At 65.1% G+C, this 24,029-nt stretch overlaps 2 protein-coding genes across 2 annotated transcripts in view; one reads left to right on the top strand and one right to left on the bottom strand.

Annotated features, from left to right (window-relative positions):
* Nucleotides 1-2,819: 2,819 nt before the first annotated feature.
* On the top strand, nt 2,820-8,067 carry PERCC1 (proline and glutamate rich with coiled coil 1). Its single transcript, XM_075899148.1, has 2 exons — nt 2,820-2,937; nt 6,718-8,067. Exon 2 carries the CDS (start codon nt 6,754-6,756, stop codon nt 7,576-7,578), a length of 825 nt encoding a protein of 274 aa, XP_075755263.1. The 5' UTR covers nt 2,820-2,937; nt 6,718-6,753; the 3' UTR covers nt 7,579-8,067.
* An 8,482-nt stretch (nt 8,068-16,549) lies between these two features.
* The window catches only part of CLCN7 (chloride voltage-gated channel 7), a 41,027-nt gene continuing 33,547 nt past the window's right edge, over nt 16,550-24,029 (bottom strand). The window contains exons 17-25 of the mRNA XM_075899147.1: nt 23,674-23,843; nt 23,422-23,473; nt 22,411-22,538; nt 22,067-22,152; nt 21,285-21,417; nt 20,408-20,467; nt 19,569-19,745; nt 19,178-19,258; nt 16,550-19,092 (exon numbers count right to left, since the gene is read on the bottom strand). Of these exons, the coding sequence (XP_075755262.1) occupies nt 19,006-19,092; nt 19,178-19,258; nt 19,569-19,745; nt 20,408-20,467; nt 21,285-21,417; nt 22,067-22,152; nt 22,411-22,538; nt 23,422-23,473; nt 23,674-23,843 (974 nt within the window). The 3' untranslated portion in view covers nt 16,550-19,005. The remainder of the gene's footprint in view (nt 19,093-19,177; nt 19,259-19,568; nt 19,746-20,407; nt 20,468-21,284; nt 21,418-22,066; nt 22,153-22,410; nt 22,539-23,421; nt 23,474-23,673; nt 23,844-24,029) is intronic.

Here is a 24,029-nt window from a genome sequence, read left to right as displayed (position 1 = left end):
AACGTTACCTTACCTAAAGATCAAACGGTTCGCTCTACACGCGTATGTAGGAACTGAACGCCCCAGCCAAACTACTGACATCGCTCCAGGGGTGCCGTGGGAATCCAGTTAACACAAAATCTGGTTATGTATTCCCCTGGGCACATACAGAAAACCAACAGCGGCACCCCATTGGCATGTTTCAGTGTGTGGCCCATGGACCAAGTGTTTGAGGATCACACTGAACAAGAAAGAGATGAATGTGTCTGTGTTGACAAAAGAAGCCAAAGATGCATGGTTGGTGCACTCACTGAACAAGTCAGCTGCCATACCGGCAGGAAGGGGACATGTTTGCACCCAGTGCTAGTAGTAGACGAGAAGGAATTATACTTCACGTATCTTATTTAACGGATAGCAGGTTTTGCAATATTACAAAGATGAAGAGTTATGATTGTGAATACTGTGTACCTGTACGGATTGTAAACTACGAACCCACAATCGTATCACAACGTAACACCTGTAGCCTTAGGAGCGGCTAGGGCCATAAGAAAACTGTGAATGTGTCCAGTGTGATATTTGCATTGTCAGGCCGTTGTACGGCCCGGAGACCCAACACACATTGGAGAGCAGTGTGCCCCTGCAGAAATCACGTCCGTCCTGAGAGCTCTGGCAGACACAGGACATCCCTCGCTGGTCGCCTTCTGCAAGTGGAACGCTAAACGGCTTCCCCATGCGCACGCTGGACCCTGGGCTCCCTGGGGCCCCTTTGCCCCAGACGCGATGGATCTGGGCGGAGGGGCCATGCGCCCAGCCCACCGGAGGGAGCCACGGGGAAGTGGTCACATCACAGGCACAAAGTCAGGATGCCCCTGGAAGGTGGGACATTTTAACGCAGACACCCTAACGCGAGGGGGAGACCGACCCATTGCTGAGTCTGGGGTCTGCCATGCTGCCTCTCAGAGGAGGCCATAGGGGGCTGTGCCCGTCGGTCAGGTCCTGACCATCCCTAGGCTGGGCTGGTGGCAAGGGGGCATGCTGCTGGAAGAGGCCAGTTCCCCAGGAATTCAGCACCCCCTGGAGCTGTGCTGTGTTCTGCCAGCAGAGGGTGGGGCTGTCCCCGGCCGTGGGTTTGCAGGCCAAAAAGGGGCCCGGGAGCAATAAGGCGGCTGTGTTCTCCAGCAGGGTGCTTGATAACTCAGACGGAGGCTGTGATCTGTGCTTGCCAAGTGCCACTCCCCCCCAGAAATCCATTTCACCTGGGCTGAGCTGTCCCAGTGAATCACTCACTAAGCCATTAGCCCCAGTGCATTTGGGGGTGAACCGAGTCTTTGGCAGGGAAACTGATGAAAAGCAGCTGAGAATCCACCCTTGTGAGTCACTGGAGCATTTCGGAGCCGGCGTCTCGGGCCGTGGGAACGCGATGGCAAAGGAGGAGCGTCATTCGCCGTGCGGGAGCCAAGGGCCGACTCTGGGCCTAGCGCCCGGCACATCCTGCCTCCCCGTCCCGTGAGTCAGCTGATTACACCAGGAGCATCTAGTCCATCAGAGGGCGGCAGGATGCCCCCTGCCAAGCTGGCGCAAGCCCCCGGCCACCGAGCTGCCCTCGCGCAGGGAGAGGAGCACGGAGACCCGTGTCCATAGTGCGGGTGCGATCACAGGTCCCCGGAGCGAGGGATCGATCAGACCGGCTGCCAACAAAGAAGGGTGGCAAAAGGGAGGTGGGCTGACCCCGGGAATAAGAAGGGAATTCCTGGGCTGTGTTCTGGTCCCACTGGCAAACCAGGCGTGAGGGCTCAGCGTCAGTGGGGCGGAACGGGGGTGTCAGAAATTGGGCCAAATGGGAAAATGATCCTGAGGGGACGGGCGGCTCCCTCTGACCAGAGGCTTGTGGGGAAAGCAGGGCGGAGGAAAGGACAAACTTTACCCACCTGGGGCACTGGGCAGCCCCCCACTGCTACCAGCCTGCCACCTGGGGCAGGGCCTGGGGTTCTCAGCACTGCAGCTGCATGTAAAAGCCAACGCCCGCGCCCAGGGCTGCATCTTCCCTCGCTGTTCCCCGCTCTCCGCTGCGGGTCTTGGGTGGCCTTCTAGGAGACAGGACTGGCCTTTCCCAGGGCGCCTGCCACAGCCTGTCGCGGCCGAACACCAACAGGGAGGCTGCCAGCCAAGGGCTTCTCTCGCCCAACAGCCCTCTCGGGTGGCAGAAACGAAACCCTTGGTCACAGCTTTGCCTGGCAAAGGCTTCTCCTGGTTTTCCTTCTGCACGTTTAACAACACGCTCCCCTGGCATTTGCCCCAGGGCACTCTCCGTACGCCTAAGCCTGACGCTTAACACTGGTCCTGCTAGCCAGGGACGGGGTCGGCTTGACACCCGCAGCCCCCTTATTCCGTGGAACAACCACACCCGGCCCCAGGCGGCGGGGCTGTCTTTGGTCCTGCGGCTGGCTCGAGAGGCTGTTTCCAAAGGGGAGGCCCAGCCCCGGCCCGCTGGGGCCGGTGTTTGCACAGGGCTTGTTTGATGAGCATTATGTTCTTCAGAAGATGCCTACTCCAGGAGTCAAAATAGCATGAAATTTAATTTTCCGCCTGTTTGACAAGGCTTGATTTCGCCTCCAATCCGCAGCGCAGATAAGAGCCCTCCGCACGAGTGTGCGGGGCAGTTTGGCAGCTGGGGCCGCCGATTTAATAGGTGAATCCACAGGAACAACACTTCACAATCCCCCGGGAAGGCGACCATTAAGGTGAGCCCTATCTCCCGGCCCACTGGCTCCCTCGCGGCAGTGTTCTCTGGTTGCCGGGCACTAAAGCAAACCAAAGCTCTGTTTACCGAGTCTACTATTACAATACAGCCACCAAATATTTGCCAGCCGCCAGGCCAGCTCCACTATAAATACTTCAGCCCCAGGTGGAGGGACGGGCAGAGGAGAGCGGAGCTGGGGATGCGGCTGCAGCAGGGAGGTGAGTGGCAGAGAGGGGCTGGTTGTGGTTGCAGGACAGCACCTGGGGGCGGCTGGGGGCTGGGTGGGCGGCACTGGGACATTTGTGCAGTTGCCTGGGCCCCACGCTGCCCTCCCCCAGCAGCTGAGACGGCGAGGCCAGGCCGGGCTCAGGGGCTGGGACTCAGGGCGCAGCCAACGGGGGCGCGGAGAAAAGGGACGTGCTGCATGGGGCCCGCGATCCAGGTGCCCCCAGCCTTCTGCTGCTCGGCACCCCACGGCGGGGGCGGCACGTCCCGGCTGACTTGGGGGGCAGCGGGGCCAGGCTGCCAGGGGCCGGCGGGCTGAGTCCTGCTCTCCCAGGCTGGCTGGACGTGCCCGCCACGCGATGCCCACGTGGCAGGGCGCTGGCACAGGACACGGCCCAGTCTGTGCCGCGCTGCAGTGCCCCCTGCGGGAGCTGAACTGCCCCCACAGCCCACCCGAGGGGCATCCCCCGTGTCTGCACATCTCCTCCCTCAGGACGTACCATTGAGTGCGGGGGGGGACCCCTGGACTGGCTCCATGGCTCCTGATCACGGGGGTCACATGGAACACTGCTCTAGCCCCCCGCTCCACCGTCTCCCCGCCCCCCGCATGGGTTTGTCCTGCCAGCGCGCCTGCCGGGCTGCGGGGTTCACATGGCGGCGGGGATGGGGGGTGCCCTGCGCTAGCATCCTTCACCATGGCGTACACATGCCTTGCCCCCTGACAGCAGGGTCACGCCTGCTTTAAACCTGGGGAAACTGAGGCACACAGCAGGGAAGTGACTCACCCAAGACCACTTGGCAAAACCAGGGGTCCTGATTCCCCGTCCCCTGCTCTAGCCACTAGGCCCTCCCCTCCCACCCATCGGCTCCTCTCCTAGGGCCAGTCATGTGGCTCTCCTATAGCTAGCGTTCCTTGTATTGTGAGCGCTGCACTCGTCACAGAGGGGCAGCTGGAGCCAGGACACCTGGGTTCTGCTCCTGGCTCTACCTAGGCACAGGGCAAGTGACTTGTCCTCAGTTTCCCCTCTTGGACATGGCGCTGCGGCTTGTCTCACAGGGCACCACTGAGGGGGAGGGGCTGTTTGCCCAGTGCTGTGGGATCCCCTTAAGCATCTTTGCCCAATGCTGAGAACGGGCTCCCGACTGGCAGGGGCAGGAAGCAGCCTGAAGGCAGGGAGCCAGCTGGGGCTGCCCCACAGGGGACGCTGCCCTCCCTCCCCACTCGGCGTGCTCAGGAGGGGAGCGCAGGGCATGCTGGGGGCTCTCTCTCAATAGCTGCTGTGGGGCTCTGCCCGCCTGCATCCTCACACCTGTGCCTTTTGCCTGGCCGCCCTGGTGCGGGGCTCCAAAGCCTTCCCTGAGCTGTGCGCCCTACCCGCCGTGGTGCACTGGCTGCAGGGACGGGCAGCCCCTGGGCTCCAGCCCCGGCGGGAAGGCCAGCTGGGGTGGCGGTAACTGGGCCAGCTCTAGAGCGGCCGGGGGGTGAAAGAAGCCAGGCACTGGTCCATGCCACGGCCTGGGGGCAGAGGGCCAGGTCGCTAGGGCAGGGGGCTGGCCGTGGGGGCTGGGCCTAGAGGCCAGAACACAGGAGGCCATGGTGGTTGATGGCCTTTGGGCCTTTGCAGGAGTGTGGAACCAGCCGCCTGCCTGGGGAACCGGCTGGGCAGCAACGCCGGGGCTGGGGTGCCCGGCAGGAGGTGCCCGTGCCCAGTGGCTGATCTGGGGCTCGCGGGTCCCCGCTGTCTCTCTCTGCTTTCAGGCCCTGTCTCTGGCGCGGACAGGGCCGGGGAGGGGGATTCACCACAGCACGATGCCCAGGCTGTGCCCACCCCGGGAGCTAGTGCAGGGCCTGGAGACAGAGGCACGGGCAGGCCGGAGCAGCCAGCGGGTACAGCCCGAGGGAGAGGAGTGCCCAGCTGGAGCGAGGTGCCCAGCACGGCCTGGCAGCCTGAGCGCGACGCAGGCAGCCCTCAGGGCCTTGGCTCCAGGGGCCCACTGGGTGGCTGTGGGGAGTTTCAGCCCCAAAGAGCTCCCAGTCGCCGGCAGAGCTGAGCCCACGAGGAAGGGCAGACCAGACCCTAAACAGCCCAGCCAGAGGGGCTAAGAGCAGCAGCAAGGGACAGGAGCAGGGGGAGGGGAGGGGTCCACACGGTGCCTATAGGAATTGAAGGGCCCTATAGAAATGACTCCACCCTCCCCCGAACATGCACTCTCCTATGGCGAGCAGGGGCGCCATGGCCGGCTGGGTTCTTCAGGAGGCTCAGAGAGTGGCCCTTCCCCACGTGGCTTTCTGGGGCCTTCGGGGGCTGCAGCCCTGGGCCTTTCTGCCCCCCCGAGCCCATCAGCCATGCCGGCCCCCCCGCCTCGCGCAGGCAGAGCAGGTTCAGCTCCAAGCCCCTGGCCTGGCCCCCTGGGGCTACTCCGCTCGGGAGAGTGGCTCCGGCTCAGCTGCGCCGCCCTCCCAGCATGCCCTGGGGCTGGTCCAGTGCATGCGGCGCCAGCACAAGCCGGGGCCTTAATGGGGCAAGAGCCCAAATGCCCCGCCCCCCAGCACCTCGTGGGAGGACCACTATGGCGGCAGACACAGAGGGGAGCTGCTGCTGTTACCCGGGGCAACCACCAGGGGATGTTGGGAGTTACTCCGCTCTGACCCAGTGGGACCATGCTCCAACCTGGGGGCGGACCCCTGGCCTGGGCCTCGGGGGGAGACAAGACTCTGCCTCCTGCCCGAGCCTGCTGCAGAGAGCGCCCGGCTGCGCCCCAGGCTCTCTCCCTGCCCCCGGCCGGCTGTGGCCTTGCGCCGCGGGCCTGGCAGCTGTGAGGGGGGCTGGTTGTTTGCTGAAGCAGCATCAATCCCATCTCCAGTTGTGCAGTAAAGCTGCTCTCCTGGATCTGACCCGCGCCGCCTGTGGCAACAGCCCTGGTAGTGCCCGCTCTGCAGCCCCTGCTGCGGGTGTCAGCCACGGAATCGGTGTCACCGCGACGCCACACAAACACAGCCGCCTCTCAGCTGTAGAGAACAGCCTGAACGCAACCACCGCGCCAGGCCGGCTGTGCACAAAGGCAGCAGGGGGTGAGCCTGGAGGCAGCAACCGCAGGGCCACCCCGTCAGCCTCACACCCTGGCACAGCCAAGAGTCGAGTCTGGTCTCTGCTTTCACCAGCGCAGGGGCCCCGGCCCAGCTGGGCTAAGCCAACAGCCCCAGGTCCCTGTGTGCTCCCTCTGGGTCGCACTCGGTGCACGCTGGGCAGGATGCCAAGGAGCTGCTTGCACCAGTCCCAACCTAACGGACCCGGACTGGCAGACAGAGCCCCGGGCGCAGGGAGAACAGCACAGGGCTGGCGGCTCCACGGCCCGCTCGGCAGGGAGGTATGGACATCGCCGTGAGCCCTGGGTGAAAACCCAGCGGGGGAAGGCAAGCCCTGGCCCCGCCCCTTCTGCCCTAGCCACGCCCCCTGGAACCAAGCCCCGCCCAGCCCAGCCCAGACCTTCCTGGTGACATGGAGGGCCAGGGCTGCCATGCCACAGCCGTGGGCTGGCCTCCTGTGGCAGCTGGGGAAGCCGGGCTGCCGCACGCAGCCCCAGGCTTTCCTGGCGGTGGCCCCAGCCTACATTACCGGCCGCCCATGGACATGGCACCGGGGAGGCGCACCTGCCAGGCTGGGGTGGGGAGATAACCCACGAAGGGGAGTGAAAGGGTCGCTTGCCTGGGCCTGCGCCCTCCACCGTGCCCCAGCCGCACGGCCCTCACCCTGCGTTTCCCTTGTCCCCAGAGTGAGCGCCCGGCCCGGCGGTGCCCGCGAGATAGCATGGCCGCAGGAGTGATCAGGAACCTGGCGGAGTTCCGGCTGCCCACCTCCTTCCAGCATTCCTTGCTCCACCTGCCCAGCCCCCCGGACATGGACTTCCAGGAGCTGTCAGAGGAGGAGGAGGAGGAGGTGGAAGAGGGAGAGGAGGAGGAGGAGGTGGAAGAGGTCAGCCCCCCCGAGCCCGGTCCTGGCCCAGAGAGGCAGCACGTCGCAGCCGGTGGCGGCCCGAGTGACGCTGAAATGACCCTGCAGCTGCTGAAGTTCTCGGAGCTGATCAGCAGCGACATCCAGAGATACTTCGGGAGGAAGGCCCCGGACGAGGACCCCGACTCCTGCAACATCTACGAGGACGGGCTCTCTCCCTGCCGGTCGGGGCGGGAGCTGTACTACGCCGACCTGCTGCGCCTGGCCCAGAGCGGCGACCCGGACGCCGAGGATGCCCCGGGTCTGTTGGCAGCCCCCGGGCAGCTGGAGCAGCGGGTCTGGCGGTCCATCTGCAACAAGGACGGGGCGCAGAAGCTGGGGCCCTTGGCAGAGCTCTTCGAATACGGCCTGCGGCGCTTCCTCAAGCGGCGAGCGGCCGAGGGCTGGAAGCTGCGGCTGGAGAGGAAGTACGCCCACATCACGCCCATGCACAAGAGGAAGCTGCCGCAGTCCTTCTGGAAGGAGCCGTCGCCCACCCCCCCCTGCATCCTCAACACCAACCCGCCTGACTTCAGCGACCTCCTGGCCAACTGGACGGCAGAGCCCGGGCAGGAGCCGCCCGGCACCGGCAGGGAGCTGGCCAGGCCGGCCGTGGACACCGAGCAGTTCAGCATGCTGTGAGGGACCGGCCAGCTTGCCAGGCTGGGCTGGGCAGACTCTATGGCCGCCCGGTGCCAAGGGGCTGGAGATACTTGTGTGAGTGGCAGGCCCCAGCCGCGGCCTCCTGGCTGGCAGCACCGTGGCCCTCTGCCGCTCTGGCTCCAGAGAGAAGCAAGCCCCATCACGCCCACCAAAGCGACACCTGGCGCATGCCCCTGGGCCTTACCCTGCTCTTGCCCCTGTAACGGGCCTGGACGCCCCAGCCGCAGCGCCAGCCTGTAAACCCGTCCGCGTCTGGGTGCCACAGGCACTGGCAGGCCGCAGCTGCCGCCGCCATGTGCCACCCTGGTTAATGATAAAACTCTCTCCCTTTTTATTAGCCAGGGCTCTGATGCCAGGGGTGGGGGTAAGGAGGTCCGTCGCCTGGGGCTTTCCCAGCGGTTCTCGGGTTGTGATGGCACGGGCCAGGGTGAATAAATGCTTTCTTTCAGCACACCAGCGTGGCGGCAGTGCCCTCCTGTCAGCCGCACGAGGGACCGGACCCACGGGGCTCAGGCACAGCCTGGCCCCAAGGGCAGCTCACAGAGTGGGCATCACTGACTTCAGGCTTGGATCCAGCCCCTTGCACACCGTGGGCTGGAGGCGGGGTCCCTGCCCATCTGACACTGTATTCCAGATGTGCAGAGTGCACCCTGCACCAGCTGTTGGGTGTGTGTGTGCGTGTTGGACACACTGTATTCAAGCTGTGCAGAAGGCTCAGTGACTGGCGGGCGGGGGAGGGGGAATGTCCCTGCCCTTCAGATATACACTGTATTCCAGCTGTGCAGAGCGATCACTGCACCGGCAGTCGGGGGAGATCCCTGCCCCATTGGACACACTGTATTCCAGCTGTGCAGAACACTCACTGCGCCGGCAGTGTGTGGGGGGGGTGTCCCTGCCCATTGGACACACTGTATTCCAGCTGTGCATAGCGCTCACTGCACCGGCAGTGGAGGGGGGGTGTCCCTGCCCATTGGACACGCTGTATTCCAGCTGTGCAGAGCACTCTCTGCACCGGAAATGGGGGGGGGGGATCCCTGCCCCATTAGACACACTGTATTCCAGCCTTGCAGAGCCTCACTGCACCGGCAGTCGGGATGATCCCTGCCCATCAGACACGCTGTATTCCAGCTGTGCAGAGCACGCACTGCGCCGGCAGTTGGGTGTTACCAGATTTGCCCAATACTCTGGGGTATGCTCATTTATTAGGGTTACTCTTCTGGGACTGGGGGGAGGTTAACAATTCCATCAGCGTGTTGCTTGTACTCACTTGGGCTCTCATATGGAGCTAAATTCTCCCTGCTGCCAATTCCCCCTCCCACTGGAGCTCTCCTGCAGGAACTAGGTTCCTCAGGACGGGGTTCTTCACACCCTAACAACACACACAGACACTCACCCCCACTACCAGAGCACGCCTGAGAGGACTGGGGAATCAGCACTCACAAGCTGACCCCTCGTATGTCCCTGGATTCAGCAGCCTGGGTTAACAGCAGTGCCACACTGCACCCTCATGTGCCTTTGGACTCCGTGGGCTGGATTAAACAGCACTTTAAGCTGCCATCCTCATATGCCCCCAGGTTCAGAACTTCCCTATCCCCACTTTCACCCCACAGTCATTCACTGGTAAACCACACAATGAGCAAACCCCACAGGATTTTGGGCACTACAGGGATCTGTAGCTTGGGTACAAGAAGCGTTACAGAGCGAATGGGGAAGCCAAAACAACACCTCTTGGCTATGTCTAGACTGCAACCCTTTTTCGTAAAAGGGATGCAAATTAGACGTATCGCAATTGCTAATGAAGCAGGGATTTAAATCTCCCCCGCTTCATTAGCATAAAAATGGCTGCCGCTTTTTTTCGGCACGGAACTTTGCCGGAGAAAAGCGCCAGTCTAGACGTGGATCTTTCAGAAAATAAAGCCTTTTCCGAAAGATCCCTTATCCCTCTTAAAATAAGGCTTTATTTTCTGAAAGATCCACGTCTAGACTGGTGCTTTTTTCCGGCAAAGCTCCATGCCGAAAAAAAGCGGCAGCCATTTTTATGCTAATGAAGCGGGGGAGGTTTAAATCCCCGCTTCATTAGCAATTGCGATATGTCTAATTTGCATCTCTTTTACAAAAAAGGGATGCAGTCTAGATGTAGCCCTTGAGAAAAAGTGAAAGAAAGAAAGAAAGAAAGAAAGAAAGAAAGAAAGAAAGAAAGAAAGAAAGAAAGAAAGAAAGAAAGAAGCAACCAGTTTAACAATGAAAGTGATTTATTTTTGAGTAGTGAAAACAGTTAACAATATTAAATCTAAACTGAAACTGATTACAACTGATTACAAATGTTATAACAGTTTACATAGGGCAGGGTCAAGAGGCTATGCTTAGAGAGGTAGTTGGGGGTGGGGGGAGAGAGAAAGAGAGAGATCTCTCACCACTCCGTGGAGCTTGCACTGATCGGGGTTCCCAGACTGTGATGGAAGCCGGGGGGCCAGAGGACAGGAGAGGAGCAGAGTAGAGCCCCCAGCACGATCAGACAAGAGATGAAGAAGTCTCAGTGGAACTAATGGGCTGTGTCTAGACTGGCAAGTTTATCTTGTCTACACTGTCTACACTGGCCGCTTGAATTTCTGCAAGAACACTGACGATCTCATGTAAGAAATCAGTGCTTCTTGCGGAAATACTATGCTGCTCCCGTTCGGGCAAAAAGCTTTTGCGCAAAAGGGCCAGTGTAGACAGCTCAGATTTGTTTTGCACAAAAAAGCCCCGATCGCGAAAATGGCAATCGGGGCTTTTTTGCGGAAAAGCGCGTCTAGATTGGCATGGACGCTTTTCCGCAAAAAGTGCTTTTGTGGAAAAGCGTCTGTGCCAATCTAGATGTTCTTTCCCGCAAATGCTTTTAACAGAAAACTTTTCCATTAAAAGCATTTGCGGAAAATCATGCCAGTCTAGACGTAGCCATGCAGTTTAAATCCAGGTGTCAGAACAGTTTTTCTTGGGCAAGGTTAGGAGATTTTCTAGGGCTAGGACAATAGTTCAAAGAGAAAGAGGCGGGACAATAGAGACTGATCACCCCTGGTGATGGGGGATGTTCCTTGAACGAGCTCACAGTGCAACTGGGTTTGGATGTTAGTAGGATCGTTGCTAGAATTAGTCTGATCATGACTAATTGGGGTGTGAGCAGGCCTGGGTTCATTAGCATTTGGAGCACAGATTTCCCATCAGGCCGTGCTTCTCTGCTTTCGGTATCCCATAGTTCAGTGCGGTTCCTGCCTTGGAAGAGCTGGTCTCCATTCTGTATGCTAATGAGATGTCCCTCTGTTCTATCTTCAGTGCAGATGAGGCTGGGGTGTTTAGTTTAGGTGTGTCTTCCCTGGCCTTTTCGTCTGGTTTTAGCAGAGGCCTGGGGGAAGGGGAGGGTGGGAGGATGGTTTTCCATGAATGTCACTCGCTGGCTCCCCAAGACAGGGCTGGTAGGTAACACGGGGGAACCCCTACCCCATGGACACACTGTATTCCAGCTGTGCAGAGCGCTCACTGCACCGGCAGCCAGGGGGAGCTACAGGCGCTCTCAGCTCCTGGCCCTTCCTATCCTTTGTATTAGCTGGGAGAAGCAGGCCCGAGGGTCTCAGCATGGACACCCAAACCACCTGGCAAGGAAGCAGAGGGTCGAGGATGCAGAGGCTCCAGTGTGGTTTGGGGGAATGGATTCTAGGGAGCAGGGCCTGGGCCAGTCTCCCGGAGCCTACAGGCATACCCCTATGGGCTCTCGGAGGTGTAGCAGGAAAGGGGGCGTGGCTGGAGAACGTAGGTGTGGCCTAGACTCCCAGGGCTGAGTCTCAGCTGTGTTTTTAGCCCCTCCCCTTCGGCCGGTGTAAGTGAGGGCAGCATCTAGGCTGGTCTAACGTGGGGCAGGGAGCGCAGAGCTGAGCCTCCCCGCTGGGCGCCGCGAGCCATTCTCAGACAGGAGACAAACCATCTTTCCATAGGAACCAGCCCAGCAAACACACCCCCACAAGGACCCCCCAAGAGCAGCCTCCCCCAGTACAGACCAATGGAGACATCATCTCAAATGCATTGCTGGCCCCAGGAGGTCCCTGCCACCTTCCCCGCGGTGGGCACGCCCATGCCAGCCCTCTCCTGCGGGTCCCAATGCAAACACCCTACAACACGTAGCAAAGGCCTGTTCCTCTCCAGCCTGGCTGCTTCCTCCCGCTGGCTCGTCTGCCCCCTGCCAAGCATAGACACCCAGCCCAGGCCCTGCCCGCCGACTCTTACCCTCCTTTCCTCGCTGCTCAACAGAGGGTGAGACGTGACTGCCTCCCAGCAGCCTTTGCGGCTCCCAGCCTCCTGGGTTTATCTTAGCCCCACCCACCTCCGCTCATGTGAACTTCCTCCTAAGCAGGGGCTTTTGCTCCCCCTTCATTCCCCAGCTCGCAGCCAAATTGGACCAACCTCTGACCGTGCCAGGGTGGGGAGGGGGCACAGGGCACCCGCTGGGGAACCAACTCGCTGCTCCCAGGGTCTGGCCCGTCCATAGGAACCCAGGGGCCAGGCCTCCCACCCGCCCACTCCAGGGGAGGGGAGCAAGAGGCCGCCGGAGCCAAGGGGTGGGAGGAGGGTCCAGCACCGGGAGGCGGCCCAAGCCAGGGTCACACAGGAAGTTGGTGGTGGGTCAGGCACGAGGCCTCCTGGCTCCTACTCTGAGCATCGTCCCTCTCGAAAGGGCGGCCGGTGGGGGCCAGCCTGGGAGCGGCTGGGCATTCCCTGCCCTCTCCCCACCACAGCGCGGCTGCCAGGTCTCGGTGTCCAATGCCAGCCCCTGGCCGCTTTGCCCACTGCCGTGCGCAGCCCCGCGGGCCGCCCGTGTCTGAGAGGCCTTCCATGGGGGGGGCATCACCACCCGCCCCGCCCCGCTCCACCCCCCGCCATTGCTGCTTGCCCCTTCCCCCACGCTCGTGGCTGTTCCACTGCACCCCTCAATCTCCTGCCAGCCAGGCAGGGACGTGTCACCCGTCACCCCCCAGGAAACATCCTCCTGCCCCCCCCGTGCACACTGACTGGCGGGGGCGGGACAGGCAGCCCCTCCCCAGCGCCCCTTCCCGCCGCCTGGGGCCATGCTGGCATTGTCCAGCTGCTGCGCCCGGCTCCGTTACCAGGCGCTGGAGTCAGGCATTCCCCTCGCCCGGGGGAGCAGGGCTCCCTGCGTGGCCTGGCTGACGGGAGGGAACCAGGCCACGCAGCCCGCGTGGAGCCGGCCCCACTCCGCAGGGATGGCCTAAGCATTCCCTGGGAGCCCCCCAGGCGAGGAGGGGCGCTGGCCTCCACCCAGCTCGGCTGCGGATGGGGAGACCCGACCCACAGGCAGGGGTGGCGGGGAGGGGAGGGGTACACGCCTCGAAGGGTGAGTGAGGTGGGGGAGGGGGCTGAGAGGAGCGAGCAGGGGGCAGGGCCTTAGGGGGAATGGGCGGAGCCAGGTCCTTGTGGGAGGGGCCTCCAAGAGGCGACAGTACAGGGGAGGGGGCCATGCTTTGGGCACCAGCGGCTCCCCACGCTTAGGGGGCCTCCGCCGCTCCTGGCCCTTCCTATCCTTGGTATTAGCACGATTAAACCCAGCGACCCCGTCACTCACACGGTGCCTGTCGCCACGGGGCTGAGGGAAGCAAGACCCTCCCCGCCCCTGCTCCCTTTGGTTGCCACAGGGCCGGTGACAGGCGACCCCCCGTGGGGTGAAGGGGCGCTGGCCCCCAAAGGGCAGTGGGGGGGGGCGGTGGGCATCTGATGTTTGCTCCTGGCAGTGGGGCTGGCAGCCGTGCCAGGCCCCTGGGCAAGGGGGGGTGGGCCCTGCTCTGTGCCCCCTGGAAGGGGCGTGGCCTCAGGCAGAAGGGGCGGGGCTGGGGCTAAGCAGCCCTTAACGTCCTTTGTGCCGCTCAGTGCACGATTTAAAGGGCCTGGGGCATCCACCCCTTTGCACCGCCGGGCACTGGGGCAATTGCTCCGTTTGCCCCGTGCGGGGGGGCCTGCCTCCTGAGCACCGCCTGGCCCGGCCACACAAGCAAAGCCCATCTGGGAAAAGATCAGCAGAGCCCGGGCGCTCCCCGTCCTCTGCAGCCTTACGGGCTTACCCCAGTGCAAACGGCTGCTCAGTAACCTGGCGTTTTGAAGCCGATTCGCAGAGTTCAGCAAGGCAGCCAGAGGCTGGGGGCTGTTGTGGGGGGAGCTTCTATGGGATGGGAGGGTGCTGGGGCGGGTGGGCCATGCCCTGCACCCAGCCGGGCGGCTGGAGAGGTTCTGAGCCAGCCGGACCGCCCCCGGGGTCCTCCCCACGTCCCTGTGCCAGGCTCCCACTGCCCTCCGCAAGCCAGGCCCTGCCCCGGAGACCCCCGTGTCCCGCGGCGCTCAGGCAGGCTGAACGGAGGCACAAAGAGGCCAGTGGGGAGCACAGGCAGGGGGATCAAGTAGGGCTGTGATGGGAGCGGGGGAGCAGTGTGGATGGGACCCCGAGTCGGGCAGACCTGGGAGGGGGCTGGGTGGAGCTGAGGTGGCCGGAAGGCACAGGGGAGCAGGCTCTCACTCAGGCGGGGCGCTGGGGTGCGTCCCCACACCCGACCTGAGCCTCTCTCTTTGGGAAGGGCCAGCCAAGCAGCTCCCCAGCACATGACCTGGGCACCACCCGCCCCCACCCCACGCGACAGGTCCCAGGTGTTTATCTCTGGCTCTGCCTGGCCCCTTCCGCTGCTAAGGAACAGCCAAGGGCCGCGGCATCGCTCCACTGCCAAGCGTCAGGGCCAAGCCAGGGGCTCGCAGAGCAGAGGGAGCGGGGGGGGGGGGGGGGGGGGTGGATGGGCTCCTGCAAGGACTGCCTGGGCCACCCACAAAGGGACAGCCCGGCTCCCCCTTCGCTGTGGGGACAAGCCTGCTTCGGCCCCAGCACCAGCTGCCAGGCTCCTACCCGCAGCTGTACGTAAACCTCCAGGCCGGGCTGCCGGTGATCAGCGTGCGAGCGCTAGTAAGCAGTGTGCACAGCCAGGGGCAAAGTCAGGGGGATCAGGGCAGGGGGCCACGTGACTCGCAGGAAGGGGACAGTGTAGCGAGCAGGGATGTGACATGAGTAGAAAACCCTCCCCCAGCCTCTGCCAGGGATCACAGGGGGGCAACTCCCCCACCGGCTGCAGGTCCCAGCTTCCCAGGCCGTGGCTGCTGCGAGGGGCGTGTTTGCACCCAGCCAGCGCCCGGCCCATGCAGATGGGGGCTGATGGCAGGGCCAGCATGTTACCACCCCCTCCAGGTGCCAGCTGGGCTAGGAACCCCCCCCCCCCGGGGGGCGCAATTAGGATTTGGGCTGGAGAGCACGGGCTGGAGTCACAAACACCCTCCCAGCTGGACAGGAAGAGCATGCTCAGGCTGTAACCAGTACCAGCCTCAGCAACCCCCCCGGGGGAGCAATGAATGAATGGCTAACGAGGCCACGTCGGGGGCTAGCAGAGCAGCCTAAGGCATCACCCGGGTCTCTGCAGTCACCGTTCTCTGCCTCTTGCTTTACGTTGCCTCTCAGCCCCAGCTAAACCCTCGGACGAGGGACGGGCGGACGGACCCCTCCACAGCTCTCTTTTCCCAGTTTTGCTCGGTGGGCCAGTAGCCGGCTCTCTCTGGCCTGCAGCCAAGTGTTTTCCATCTTCGTGCTCCAGTCCCAGACCGGAAAGCCCAGCCGTCGCCTTCTCCCAGGCAGGACACAGCAGCTCCCCAGCGGGCGCTAAGGGCGCAGGGCTGCGGCTTGGATGGGACCCTTGCAGGAGGGGGCTAGTGAGTCAGTGACCCTCAGCACAGGCCACGGCCCCAAGCGACGGTGCGGCCGCCGAGATCTGGGCAGCAGGATGGGGCAGCTGCTGTCTTGGGCTTGCTTGGAGGGATGGGGGGGGGGGAGAGGAGGAAGTCCTGGCACCTGCTACGGCAGAGTGGGTCCCAGCTGCTCCAGCCCCGAGCTACCCGGGGGTGGGGCTGGGTACGACGGGAATCTGCCAGCTCCGGAGAAGACAGTGAGCGCGGAGTGAAGTGCCTGGCAAACCCTGATAAGAGCTGGTTCGATCAGGGCAGGGAGCCGAGGGCTGGCACTTTTCAGAGCCCCGGGGGGCAGCGGGCCCTGGGGGGGTAGCAGCCAAGACTAGAACAGTGCAGCCTGGTCGGGGCTGGGCCTGGGCAGCATGCCAGAGATCAGCCCCGGCTGCCCTACCCCTACCAGCGCGGGCACCACCCCCTCCCGCCACTGCACCCACAGGGCAGGCGGCCTGGAGATCTGCCCACATCTAGGATCCCCCTGAGCCGGTGCCGGGCAGGAGCATTTCCAACCAGGTAGCGGGTCCTTCCCAGCCACCAGGGGGTGCTACTGAGCTTGGCACAAAGCAAGGGCCCAGGGGTGGGGGGCACAAAGCAAGGGCCCAGGGGTGGGGGGCACAAAGCAAGGGCCCAGGGGTGGGGGGCACAAAGCAAGGCCCTGGGGGTGGGGGGCAGCCCCGGCCTTGCCTCACTGGTGTCCTTGGAAGGAATCAAGGGCCGGGGGCTCTGTCCCATGCCCAATGCCCCAGAGCATGCTGGGTAGTACCCTGCGCCCATTGACCAGGCCTGGAGGCGGATGGGACCGGGGGCAGCATGATGCTCAGGGCCGGGGTGCCCTGCTGGGCCTTCTCCCTGCCCAGAGACGGAAGCCACACTGGCTGCTTAGCCCGGGACAAACAGGCCAGGCCAGGCCAGGTGGCCACTACCAAATCGCTCCCCCACACACCCTTTCCCCGCAGCCCCCCAGGGCTGGGAGCCAACCCCCAAAGCTGCCTCTGCCCTCCCGCTCCAGCTCAGCGCCCTGCCCCACCTCGCCTGCCGGCCGGGACAAGCCCTGAACACACCGGCCCATGCGGCCCGGGCCCTGTCCCTTTGCCCCCCTGCACCAGATGGCAAGAGACAGTCGCCAACACGGGGCTAAAAGTACAAACAGCCTTTTATTTCAGCACAAAAATAGCTCCCGGGGGCACGTGGCCATAGAAAATCTGCAGGCTTCTAAAATAGACACTCGGCTTTGCAACGGCTCCTCGGACCTAGGCAGCGAGCGGAAGGGGGGGGGGAGAAGAGAGGAAATGGCCCCTTACTCCAATGCGCATCATGGGGACTCCCAGCAGGCAGCATCCAGGGCCCCATGCACCCCCCTTCGGAGCACGCGCCTGCCCGGCCCGAGGCGACAGAACTGTGCGAGGGCAGCAGCTACCGGGCGAGCAGGGTCCAGCCCGGGGTGCTCAGAGCAGCTCTGAGGGACGCTGGAAGCCATCCGGCCCAGGGCGGGGGGGGCGCTCTCAGGGATGGAAGAGCCCGGCCTGCGTCCCAGCACTTGCTAGACGCCCTGCGGGTGCCCGGCCCTCAGGGGCGACCTGCGGGCGGCTCGTGTCAAATGGCTGCACCGCAGAGTAAATAGGACACAGGGCAGGCCTGGGGCTGGCTGGTCAGACTCCAGCTGAGATGGTGCCCAAGGGAGCCCACGTTACTGAGGACAGCAGCCTTCCGCCAGGGGAGCCCAGCTTCCCCGTGGCTGCCAGGGGCCGGGCGCTAGCGGGTGGAGCCTGGGCCTCAGGGCCCGTGGAAGGGGAGGCAGAGCCAAGGCCTGTGCAGCCCAGGCGCTCCCAGGCTGCTCCAGGAACCAGCGGGCTGGAGCAATCAGTGACCAGCAGCAGGCAGCCCCAGGGCTCCCGGCTCTCAGAGCAGCACAGAGCTTGCAGGCCGCAGCTGTCATGTCCTCCGGCCTCCAGGAACAGGCGCCAGTGCGAAGAGCAGCCAGGAGCCGAGGCCCGATTTGCACAGCTTCGCACGAGGCCTGGTGTGAGCCCATTCACCAGCCCTGGCTCCGCACGCCTGGCCCGTCCTCTCCCCACCCACAGGCCAGGAGCTGGGCGAGGCAGCCCCAGGCGCGCCAAACCAGCTTTTCCTGCCCAAGTCCTCCTCCCGCCCCGCCACTGGACACGGCTGCCCAGGCGCAGCAGACGGAAAAGCAGATCCGGCAGCGGCGCGTTGGTTCCAGTGATTTATTTCTGATGGGCTCTGTGCATCCCCCGCAGGAGCAGGGGCTGCGCTCCGTGCCCCTACCAGGAGAGCGGGGAGCAAGGGGCAGGAGCCAGGGCCAGAGGCTGCTGGACCAGGGGGAACGGGATCATTTGCAAATGCTCCGTTTCTGCATCCCACATGGCGTGCCATGAGGCAGCTCCCTCTTCCTTTCAGCCCCCTGCCCCAGAGCCCACCATGTAGGCAGCCGGGCAGGCCGCGCCGCCCAGACAGGGAGTAGCCCTGCTCTGCTGAGAAGGCTGCTCTCCAGAAACAGGCCAAGGGCCCAGCGGCTGCACTTCCCAGTCCTGAGGGCGCACGGGGCTGGCTGCCTGCCCGCAACCTGGCTGGGCCAGGGCACGGCCGGGGGAAAGAAGCCCCTTAGCGATGCGGCTGGAGGCCATGGCCATCGTTCTACAAGGCCTTCGATAACCAGCGCACTCAACCTCCCTTCCCCAGCGTGGGATCCTGGCCAACCCGGGGCCCTCCCTTGGGACTGAGCTGTGGCACTAGGGAACACGCCTCTAGGAGCCTTCTTTACCCATCCCCTGCACCGGACCACGGCCCGGATCCAGGCCATGCGGGGTGACCCCAACCCCGGGAGATGCTCAAGCAGACAGAGGGCACGAGGGGGGCTGCATCATGGCAGACATACGGCCAGGCAGGGCCGGGGGGCCCAGATGGGTCGCTGCCCACGCAGGGCCTGCTGCAGCACGTGGCAGAGGCCGGCTCAGTGCTGGCGAGGGGCAAGGCGCCTGGGAGCCCCTTGGCCCAGTCGTCGGGCTGCATCGCGGGAGACGTGCCGAGCCGCCAGGCCGGGCTGCGAAAGCGGGAAGGCAGCTCCCTTCGCCACGGGGTCAGAGCCGCGTGAGTGGGGAGCAGCGTGAAGACACTGGTCCCCCGGCCGGCCCAGGAGCCTCCACTCGGCCGGTGCCCGTGAGGAGATATGGGACCAGGCTCCCACCACTGGAGAACAGTTTGGGGCAGAGGTGGGTGCAGACGGGGCCCGAGCCACGCGGTTCTGGTCCCGGAAGGCTGGTGCACGTTCCCAGGAGGCGGCTCAAGCTGGCAACGCGCCGGCCGGGGTCACCCCGCTTCGTGGGGCTGGGCTCGGCGTCCCCACTCCGGCGCTCAGCCTCCAAGCTGCTCCGACGCCCCAGTGCAGAGGGGAACAGGGTCCTGCCTGGCACCGCAGGACAGAGGCTGCGGCGAGGCCCAGCCATGCTGGGCAGAGGCAGCCAGGAAACGGGAACAGCTACGGACAAGAGGCGAAGGCAGGGGCCGGGCTCCCTGCCCAGCGCTGGGGGTGACGTCTCCAGGGGAACGGGGCTCCGCGGCCGCCCAGCAGTGTCAGGTCTGCGCCAGGGACAGCTCCTCCAGCCCCTCCTTTCCTAGCCGGTATCGCGCCAGGTCCTTCCTCGTCACCAGCCCGACCACCTGCAGGGGAGGCAGAGGGACCGATGAGCACCCAGCAGCTCACCTGGGCCGGCCTCCGCCGTCCCCGAGGCCACCTGCCACTCACCTCGTTGTGATTGTCCACCACCACCAGGTGCCGCAGGCCCAGCGCCCGGAACAGCTTGAAGACCCTCGGCAGAGACGCCTCCTGCAAGCCAGAGCCAGGCCGGAGGTCAGAGCGAGCCGCCTGTCCCGGGGCCAAGCGGGAGCCCAGCCCAGTGTGCCAGCCCCCGGGAGGGCCTAGGGGGCCGAGCAGACCCTGTGTAAGGGGCTCTCTCCCACTGGACTGCTCCCCACATGCCCCAGGGGAAAGACGCTTGCTTCCCATCTGAAGGGTCCCAACACGCCCCCAAGCGGCGGGAGGAGCCCCAAGCCCGCGAGAGCGAGCCAGGCTGTGCCCCCCACCCCGGCTGGGTCCCGAGGTGAGTCTGCAGCGGCCTGCCCCCAGCCAGCCGCACCTCGGGCACCGTGTAGGGCGAGGGGTTCATGAACTCAGTCAGGTCCATCATGCACTCGCGCTCGTCCTGGGAGACGTGGATGGACTGGATGGGCGGGAAGCGGGGGTAGGCGTCCCGGAAATCCTTCAGCTTCAGCCGTCGCAGAACCAGGCTCAGGTTGGCTCTTTCCACAAAGACCTAGGAGAGGGGGGAGGCCTTGGTACCGGAGCTAGGGCTCCGAGCCGGCCAGGAGCTGCCCTGCCCCGACGGGTCGCGCTCTGCTCCCTCAGGCCCAGCCCCGCTAGCGGCAGCCAGCACCATGAAGACCTGTCTGCTCTCACTCGACGGGGGAGAACCCAGCACCCCCAGAGCCGCACACAGGCAGCCCTGCCTCACCGCGTCCCACTGCCGGAGCGGCAGACGGGCCGACGGCCCCTGTGCGGGGGCAGAGGGACTCGGCCCTGGGCTGACAGCCATGAACAGAGCCCCGAGCGCCAGCTCCCCGGCGCCTGGCCTGGGATAGCCCCCGCAGTGCGGAATGGCCGACGGTGGGTCCAGCATGTGGCACCCATGAGCCCAGCTCGCCCTCGGGCAGAAAACTGGGGGCCCTTCCCACTGGTCTGAACAGCGGCCTCCTGGCAGAGCGCCGGCACCCGCCGCGCGACAGCCTGGCCTGCTCCACAGAGGCGCCAGGAGCTGCCCAGGGACGCGTAGGCCCGGCTCTACAACAGGGAAGGGGTCTTGGTTCACTGGGCCAGGCTGAGGCAGGAGAGGGGCTGGCCGGACACACCCGCAGGGCCCTGCTAGACACAGGCCCAGCGAGCGCCCCTGGCCGGCGAAAGTCCCACGGGGTCGGTTACCTTGTGCTTCAGGAGAACAATCAGCTGGGAGCGCAGGATCAGGCCCCGCAGTCCCGCCACCTGCAAGAGAGCGCCAGGCGTCGGCAGGGCCGCAGGGGACCAAGCCTTCAGGGAGACAGGCCCCGGCTGCTCACCGCCTGGGTTACACGCAGAGCCGGGCCCCAGGCTGGGCCGTCGGGCAACAGGCCGCTACCAGCGAGGGCCCCTCGTGAGTTCTGCTCACCCCCCAGCAAGAGGCCGCCCCCCGGCAGCATCATGACACGGGCGGGGAGGACTCAGTTCGCGGTCTCGGGGCGGCCCAAAGAGCAGCTGGGCGCCCCAGGAAAGGGGGCTAGCTGGGGAATGGGTCTTTCTCCTGGTGTCTGCCCCCCTCGCCTGGCCTGGTGCCTCTGAGCAGTGCCTGGGGCACCCCCCACCCTGCTGGCTCCTGGCTGCTCGCTGGCGGGGTCACCAGGTGGTACTGGGAACCTCGCTAGAGATGGGGGAACCAGTCACCGGCGCCCCAGCTCAGCAAGGTCCTGCAGCCCCCGGACAGCAGCCTCACCCCGGCCGGGCAGGGAAGCCACCAGCCGGCGCCAGCCAGCGAGCCCCATGACTCAGAGCCATGCCAGGAGCAGCCAGTGCCCAGGAACCCAGGGAGCTGGGCTGGTGGGAGGAGGGACGGCAGAGGGCCCCCCAAATGCCCACAAGTGTCAGGGAGACGCCCCTGCAGCTGCCCAGCCCCTGGCCAGCTGGGCACTGCGCTGGCGGCGAAACGCCGGCCCGATGCGGCGGTCCGGGCTGAACCCCAAGTACTGCGGCGCGGCCCTGCCCCCTGCTGCCAAACTCGGGGTCACTTTGGCCACTGGGGCCCGTGCCGGCCAGCGGCCTGACTCACCTGCGTGGCATCCGGGCTGCTCTCCACCACGGGAAAGCCGTTGTGGTTGGACGACGTGTCGCTGAGCACGTCCACGATCGTTCCCACCTTCTCGAGCCTCCGGAGACACGTCACGGGCGTGCTCATCACCTCCCTGCAGGACAGAGCGCCGGGGACATGGGCCGGGCTGCCCGGCCTGGGCCGAGACCGTGCCCGGCACCAGCCAAGCCTCCCCCGCCCAGCCAGGGCCCTGGCTCCCACTGTCGCCTGCCCTGTTAGCTTGGTTCTGCCTTTGCCTCTGTGGCTGCTGTAGCCTCTCGGACGCTTCCCATGACAGGCCCGGGACAGCCCCTTAGCAACAGCCCTCACGAGGGGACAGACTCCACACCTAGCCCGGCCAACAGACCGGCCCCGTGGCCCTGGGGAACAGCCGGGGGCCCGACAACCCGGCTCCACGTCCCCACAAAGCTTCATGTGGGCTCCCCCTTCGGGAGACCTGCCCAGCCCAGGCACCGCCTCCCCTCCCCCGCGAGCTGGCCCTTCACCTGCCCCGCCGGGCCGGGAGACAGCCCCTAGGAATGGGCTGAAGCTCAGGTGTGTGGCCCTGGTCTGGCAGCGGGGGGCCCGGGCTCCCTTCCCCATCCCCCCGCCCCCTTCCTTCTCCGGCGCCACCGCACGGGCAGGGGCGGGGGGGGATCCGCGGCGCCTCCAACGCGCTCAGACCCGACGGCCCCGGGAACTGGGACTGGCGGGCGCCTCTGAGGTGGGGCGCCCGGGGGCCTGGCAGAACCCAGCTCGTTTACCTGGCCGTGAGGGAGTGAGACGTCACCGGGGCCTCCCAGTGCAGGAAGGGCACGCTCTGCAGCTGGATGTGCATGTCGTACAGACCCTGCAGGGGGGCAAAGCCGTCAGCCGCAGGGCCGGGCGGGCACCCGGGCCGCAAGCCCCCTCCGGACGGCCCACGGCCCCCCCTGCAAAGCCCCTCGGGGCTCACCGCAGGGTCGCTCGCCCCAGCCCACGAAGGAGGCGGCAACCCCGGGCTGCGAGCTTGGCAAAGAGCCTGCCCCCCCCCACCCATCAAGGGGCCCCTCCCGCCCCAAGCCAGAGGGTGGGGCTGACTCCGGCCGCCAGCCCCCAGGCCGCTCACCTCCACGAAGTAGTCGCCCACGATCTTCGCCGTCATCAGCGCCAGCATGATGGGGAAGCCGTATGTGACGTTGCCCGTGGCTTCCATCATGATGACGGTCAGGCTCAGGGTCATTCTCACGATCCCACCTGAGGGAGAGGCGCAGGTCGCAGCTCAGGGAGAGGGAAGGACCGGGGGGCCAGGGAGGAGAGCCGGGGGGCTCCCCCAAAGGCTCCGGAACCCCGCGCTGGCACATGAGCTGGTCCCCACGGCTGCAGCTAGCGTCACGCTCCACGTGGGGGGCAGGCCGTGTGCTGTGCCTGGTGGAGAACGGCGGCGCAGAGCCACGGGGGCCGCCCTGAGGGCGCACCCACGTCTGACCCGCAATCCAGTGTCTCCAGCCCCCGGGCTGCCAAGCCCCGCTCCTCGGGGAAGGGCAGGATGCCGGCTGGCTCCAGTCAGCTGTTCCCCACAGCCTAGGACAGGGTGAGGAACCTCAGGCCCGGGGGCCGGATGCAGCCCCGGTTTGCCTGGATCCAGCCCCCGAGGCTTGGGGCTCCCCCCGGCATTGGGAAGCCCATGCTGGCGCTTCAGCCTCACTGATCCCAGGGGCTGGAGCCCACAAAATCTACTAGCCTGGTTCCCCCCCCCCCGGCTCTGGTGTGTGAGGTATGTGGGGAGGGTCTCCCCGCAGGGCCCGTGGGGAGGGCTCCTTTCAGGCTGCGGGCCGGAGCGAGGGGGCCGCGCAGGGGCAGCAAGAGGGGCCGCGGGAGCTCTGTGACTCCATAGGGGATGGGCCAAGCAGCCCACACACGAGCCCACGTGGTGAAGTCCGACCTCAGCCCCCTCCCTAGAGCTGCACGCCCCTCCCGGAACTGACCCCCGACACGCCAGGTGCACGAGCCCCTTCGGCACTGAGCAAGCGGCTTTTCCCAGCGCTCCAGGCAGGTGGGCTCCACCCGACGGGCCGCTCGCCCTGGAACCAAACACGCGGCTCCCACCGGGCGCTTTCCTGAAGGCCGGCCAACTCACCCAGCTGCGCCGCGGCCCCCATCAGCGCGTACTTCCCCGGGTCGGCCCAGATCTGCGCGGGAGAGACGAGCCGCGCGTTACACTGGGCGGGACAGAGCCCTCTGACTTCTACCCCTCCCCACGGCAGACTCCCAGCACAGCCACTAGGACCCCCACAGCCTCCTCCGCCCCGTGCGGACGCGGTTTGCTCGCAGGCTTACTGGGGCTCCACTTCCGAATGCCCGAACTGCCCCCACCTGGGCGGTAACTCACCGATCCCCCGGTCAGGTAGGACAACGAGATGCCGAAGAGCCGGCCCCAGGCCGCTCCGATCAGCAGGGAAGGGATGAAGACACCGGCAGACACGGTGAGCCCGTAGGTCCAGCAGGCCAGGAAGAAATACATCAGCGTGAACATCCCCAGGGTCATGGGATTGTAAGAACCTAGGGAGAGAGGTCGGGTCGGTTTCACCCCTTCCACACCATGGAGACAGGCTGTTTACACTACAGGCTGGCAGCTCTCTGGTCAATGGGTTAGCAGCCCGTTACTGCCACAAGAGCTCTGAGGGGGGCGCCGGCAAACGCCCACCAGCCCCTCCCAGAGACTGGCATCGCTGGCGCAGTTGAGAA

Source organism: Pelodiscus sinensis, chromosome 16 (genome assembly GCF_049634645.1).
Source record: "Pelodiscus sinensis isolate JC-2024 chromosome 16, ASM4963464v1, whole genome shotgun sequence".
Classification (NCBI taxonomy): domain Eukaryota; kingdom Metazoa; phylum Chordata; order Testudines; family Trionychidae; genus Pelodiscus; species Pelodiscus sinensis.
Note: the sequence above shows the minus strand (reverse complement) of the source record. Positions and strands in the feature narration are given on the sequence as shown.